The following is a 6,000-nucleotide window of genomic DNA, read 5'->3' on the forward strand; positions in this document are numbered from 1 at the left end:
TAATGAACCTAAATATTTAAAAATCTCACTTAGAATTTAAGTAGCTGTAAACAATATTGAATATGATTTTAAAATAATTTGATTTAATTTAGAATAAAAAATACAATCTACAATATAATATGTCCTTTGAGTTTCAAATGTTGTGATATACCTTTCCCTGATAAAGTCAATTTAAAAAATGAAAACTGGCTACTTGAAAATACTTTGGCTTTTAAAAAATAATAAAAAAGCCAATTTTTATAAATAAAACTTGGTTATTTAAAATATTACCAAACTAAAAAAAATAAAAATTATTAAAGTAAAAAAATACGTATTCCAATTCCTATTTCAATTGTCGCAACCAAACACAAAATATGCACATCTTCGGACTCCTCTTCAAGGTCAACCAGACAGGTCCAAATGATATTCCAGAACTTATTTTAAGAATGCACAAATACCAGAAGAGAGCTTATTCCAGCATAGATGAATGCCGCATTCGGCAATTCTTGCAACGAAATGGGCCCTCAAAGATTTATTTTTGTAGGAATATGTGTTCCATAAACAGCTGCCATAATCCTGTTTGTTGTTGACATCTTTAATTAGCTGTTAGTAACTCTAGTTAGATGTAACTAGTTTTTGGTTTGTTGTCAATTGTTTTAGTGCGTTGTGAAATGAATTAGCTATTTTATAGGAAGCTCTTTGAGTCTTCAGCAATTATAAATCTGTATTCTATTGATGAATAAATCAATCAAATAGTTTGTTGTTAAGTTTATTCTTTATTTTTCAATTTGCTATCAGACCCATTGCCCTCCTCTGTTTCTGTTTTCTTTTTGAACATTATGTAAGTGCTGCATATGTTATGTTTTGTGCTGAATTGTATAAACTTGGTTTAATAGAATATTACTACTTGTGAGCATTCCCTCCACTCATCTGGTTGTATTTTCCACTCCCTCCCCACCTCATGCTGCTCTCTAAGTCTAGCTCATGAAATTGGGGGCAAGATTTTGTCTCATAAAATCACTGTGGCATTCAAATCTCCAAAGTTTGTGCAGCTCATAGAGGATTTCTTAAAGTAACAGCTATATAATTAATTAGGATTTATATCCTTTTCTTTTTGTTTTCAGTTACTAGGTGATTTTTTGCTGGCTATTATCCTTCTAGTCTTTAGATCATTTTCCAATTTGCTTTTGCATTGCATAGAAAACTGTAGTGCTTAAGACGGCAAAATCTCAACACTTTTTTTGTAGTTTTTAATCCACTTTCCACTTGATACAGTACATTATCACACAAAGCAATCACACACACACACACACACACATACACATACACACACACACACACACACATATTGAATTGAGAGATTCTGCATATTACAACCCAAGGTCTCTTCAATTTTCAAAATCATGTCTCTTCATATTTCCAAATGCACAACTCTTCGTATGTCAATGTCTCTTCATATAATGAACACCTAGCACACATTGAATGCCATGTTGTGCTCACTTAATATGATGGAAATATCATCATAAATATCTTCTCTAGCTGTTGTTGCAATATAGAAGCATTGTCCCAATTTAAGCATATAGCAAAATCAGAGATAAAGATCTCTATCGCAGCTACAATCTTACATATTTCAAAAAACTTTTCATGATAGGAGGGCAGCATGGTAGGTGCAAATTGCCCCTCTTACCTGCTCAATTTATATGGCCTAAATGCCAATAGATCTACCCTATAAACTCCTGACATACCAGTAGATTCTGTACTGATAGTACTAGGTATTTTTTTCTAACAGTAGGGAGAGTCAAAGAAGTAAACAAGGTCCCTGTTAAGGTCTGAAATGTGCTTTCTTTTAGGTTCTCTTGAAAGAAATGTGACTACAAATTATCTTTCAAGTCTTCTATAGCTTATATGATTGCTATATACACTAGCTTTTCAAAAAAGTTGTAATGAAATGGCTACACATATTTGAATGTGATCAATCGCCTTTTAAACGGACAAGTATCCTGTTCATATCTGATTGGTAATGGCTTAAGAAATCTGAAAATAAATGCTAATTGTTTCAAGTTGGATGACCAATCTTTTTTTCTTGGAGTTTTCTATTTACGTTTTTTTTTGTTCAGTAATATATGATTTGATTAATATAATAGAAATGTACATTTAAATAATTACATAAGAGAGCTAAACATCCTTACACCCATTACATGCTTATAACAGCCACCTTCCTAAACCATCAACACTATAATATACATTCTAAACCCACCCCTAATAAGCCACATAAGCAAATTTACATGAGGCTAAACAGCCATTACATCGCGGGAATCAAAAAACCATTAGAATCAGCTTCCTTGACAAGCCACCCAGGACTCCGATGTCACTACCCTTTGGCACCACACCAGGGTTTGAAACCGCTGGCCATCATAAAAAACTACAATTCAAACATCGAGACTTCATCCACGGCTTCATCACGCTAGGCACTTGACCTGCTCAAAACCCCCTTACAATCTCTCCAGCATCACTGTTGCAGCTAAGGTTTTCAAAATGTCCTGCTCATTTCCTTCAAAAGGTTCAAACTTTCCATTTCTTTTAAGCAAAAAATTAATCTTCCGATTTATCTTTCTTAATTTGCACAAAAACCCGTCTACCTCCAAGCATTTTAACACTATCGGCGCCACCCTAAAAACAAGATTCACTCCTTTTGCACTCCATCACACTTTCTGGAAAACCACCATCACCATCACTCTTTCATGTCTTGGGGTCGCTGAGCAATGATGATGAGGGTGAGCCATAGGAAACCCAAGTACACGTCTGCCCTTTGCTTCTTGAAAACTCTGAATTTCCTTTTTAAAATTCTCACACTCCACAGAAATTCAAGCTTTATAAGCTCGCTGGTCATAGCACACTGGCCACCATAGAAAGGAGTAGTGTCCCACCTTCAGCCCTTCATTCCAATCTGCAAAACATACACTATAATCGAACCCAAACCCAGGCGCAACCAACTCCAAAAGAGATTCCAATCCCACAGTCAAATCACTGGGGAAGAGCAACTATCACCCACTTCACGATCTCCTCCTTTTCATTTGATTTGAATCCCCAGACCATGATTATCGCTGCAATGTCTGCATTTACTCTCCAGTGATGTTTGGAATCTTAGAAAAGCAACCCCAAAGTCGTCTTAACCGCCTGAATGACACCAAATGGACATTTCAATAGGAGCTTCAAACGGTACTCTGTCACCGGTCCGAACAAAGCCTTTTGTTGCTTCTTGGCATGGAAGGTAAACGTTGGCTTCATGAATTGCTTCCCTATCTAGCCGAAACTTGCAGCTCAAACCTACCCAACAAAAAGTAGAAAAGAGAACCTGCAATCCTTATTCCATTCCCTCATTATAAAGACACCTCGTACACTTCAAGCTGTCCGTCCAGGCTGCATTTAATGCATATTTTTCTTCAAAAAGAAAGAGCACCGTCACTCCATCCCTTCATCAAAACTACCCATGCACCTTTGCTTTTAAATAATTTTAAAAAAAAATTTAAGTTCTTATCACGTCCATATTAATAGAGAACATTATTAAATGCAAAAGACCTTATAGAAAGATCCCCGCCACACCATTCTCCCAAGGGTCAAATCTTTCAAATTCCCCTCTGCCTACAGTTTCAAATTTTGTCGCCCATTTAGACGAAACATCCGTCTCCTTATTACCTTCCCGTCTAATGTGGCTTATTTTAGAATCTTCAAAACTATCGAAAAAATCTCTGATCCTCTGCAATAAATTAGACAAATGTCAAGCATGTATCTGATTTAGTCTTGTTGCTTCAATCACTATCATAGAGTCCCCTTCCAAGTGCGGCTTCCTTACCCCTAGGACTCTCGCACATTGAACAGCCAGCAAAGCTGCCTTTATATCTACCAGATTATTAGTTCCTTGTTCAAGTTGTTTTGCTGCCAATGCAATAACTTTGCCCTTCCAGTCATGAACAATAACCACTGCCCCCAAAGGGCCTGGATTCCCACTAGCTGGTTCATCGATATTTACATTCGTCCATCCCTCCTCAGGGGCCTCCAATTTAACCTCATCTTGAGCTTCTTTCTGATTTTTCTGCTTGAAACATCCTTCCTTACTAATCTCTATTCCTGGCCACAATCTCTGAATCAAACTGTCAGCCTTAGTAAACATCGTTTTTGTCTGATTACATCTAAAGGCGGCCACACTTATGACCTCTTCCACTGAATGATTTATCCTCCAAAACAAATGCTCAAGAGACTTCTGAAAATTTTGCCTATTCCTTTGCTTCCAGATTTACCACACCACAATTGAAGGTGTAACCATCCAAATGTTTCACAAAGTAGATTTTGAAGTAGGCCTAGGCCAGCAAACAAAGAAATCCTTCACAGAATTCATCCAAGGTCCTTGCCAATTATTTACATCTTTTTGAACAGGAGCAAAACATAACAAAATGAGACTTGTTTTTTACTTATCTTTGCTGCTATCTCTTCAGAAATGTTACTTTTTTTTCTCCAATCTGTTTTACACTTTTTAAACAGGAGCAAAACATAACAGACTAGGGCTTGTTTTCCCTTATCCTTGCTGCTATTTCTTCAGAAATGTTATTATTCTTTTGCTGTGACATACTAATTTACTAGTTTCAATTGATCATGAGAAATATATCTGCTTAAACTTTCTGGAATTTTAAAAGGATTTGTCATGTTTACGAGTACCATGAAAAATGGAACAACCCTGTAAAGTTATATCCGGTTATCCTTCTCAGGGTGCAAGAGTAAACCATTTAAATGTTACATTATTGAACATCATAACATAGGGCTATGTTCCTAAATGTTTTGATAGGAAATGTTGTTAAGGGATGTAAATGTGGTTACTGGCACAGATTTACCAACCAGTGAAGAGTTTTTAGAGTTCTTTGCAGGTTTCAGATGCAGGCATTAGTTTTTCATACACACATTCAACATAGCAGGATCTGATACTCTATTGAAATTTGCAGATCCGAGTAGCGAGCATTGAAGGCGAACCACCTGTTGAGGTCGTCCTTCATAAACATTTGTATCTTTCTGTTGGAGATTATTTTCTGAGTACGAGAGCCTGATAGTCAAGTATCCAAACCAAAGCAAATCACTACTTTTTTCTTTCTTAATTCTCCATTTCTCTTATTTCCTGCCGGCAGAAGTGCGACCTTTGTAATATTGGAAGAATCTTTCCTTAGTTAATAGCTAACTTTTTTTACTGCAAAATGAATTTTGTAATCATCAGAACATGAAGATTTTCTACTTCGCATGGAAGAAACCAGTGTGAAACCTAAGCAGTGCCTTATTCATTTAAGTATATTTGTTTTCTTTTTATTCCTTAACCGTCTAAAATATTTTAGGCATTTGCTACCACACTTGAATGTAGGAGCTGAAAATAGTTACTGTTGTTGAAGTATATGAAAGTTCTTTTCTTTTGTTGCATCATCACTTCCAAAGTATTTTTTGAGAAGACTGTTGGAGCATTTTAACGAGAGTAATATGCATAACCCCAAAAAATAATTTAGGGGAAAACATTGGCCGACCAAAAGATATTTTTTCTCTTATAAAAAAAAGATTGGGAAAATAAATAAATAAATAAATGTAAAAACTGAAATAAGAAAATCCTTTTCAATCCAGAGGAATTTCAATAGTTTTAGATATAGAAAACAAATGAAAACGGGAGTTTAACCTATGAATTTGTGCGAAGTACATTTTTCTCATTTATGTTCTTATTGTGTTGGTTACAAATCTCAAATTTTTAGTTACTGTCTACTTGTATAAAGTCAGTTTGCAAACTAAAGTTCCAAAAAATTAGATGTGGACATTTAGCTATGTGATGAAGAGATATACTTTAGAAGTGTCCCAAGTCTCTCAAAGTCACTTAATCACATCAATGTCACCATTGCAGTTCCCAAAGAGTCCATGATCATCACCATCAATGGCATCATCGATATTGTTGGCATGGATTGGTTGGAATTCTACAATACCTAATTTTTCATATAGAAT

General features: G+C 35.5%; 1 protein-coding gene across 2 annotated transcripts in view; it reads left to right on the forward strand.

The window, feature by feature from the left end:
• LOC149564130 (tRNA synthetase class I (I, L, M and V) family protein) overlaps positions 1–5,439 on the forward strand; it is a 211,561-nt gene extending 206,122 nt beyond the window's left edge. For both annotated transcript variants that reach the window (XM_089827208.1, XM_089827209.1), the window contains exon 28: positions 4,974–5,439. In XM_089827208.1, the coding sequence (XP_089683334.1) occupies positions 4,974–5,075 (102 nt within the window). In that variant the 3' untranslated portion in view covers positions 5,076–5,439. The remainder of the gene's footprint in view (positions 1–4,973) is intronic.
• The last annotated feature ends 561 nt before the right edge of the window (positions 5,440–6,000 follow it).

Source organism: Cupressus sempervirens, chromosome 4 (genome assembly GCF_028749045.1).
Source record: "Cupressus sempervirens isolate cs-2001-9-10 chromosome 4, ASM2874904v1, whole genome shotgun sequence".
In the NCBI taxonomy this organism is placed as follows: domain Eukaryota; kingdom Viridiplantae; phylum Streptophyta; class Pinopsida; order Cupressales; family Cupressaceae; genus Cupressus; species Cupressus sempervirens.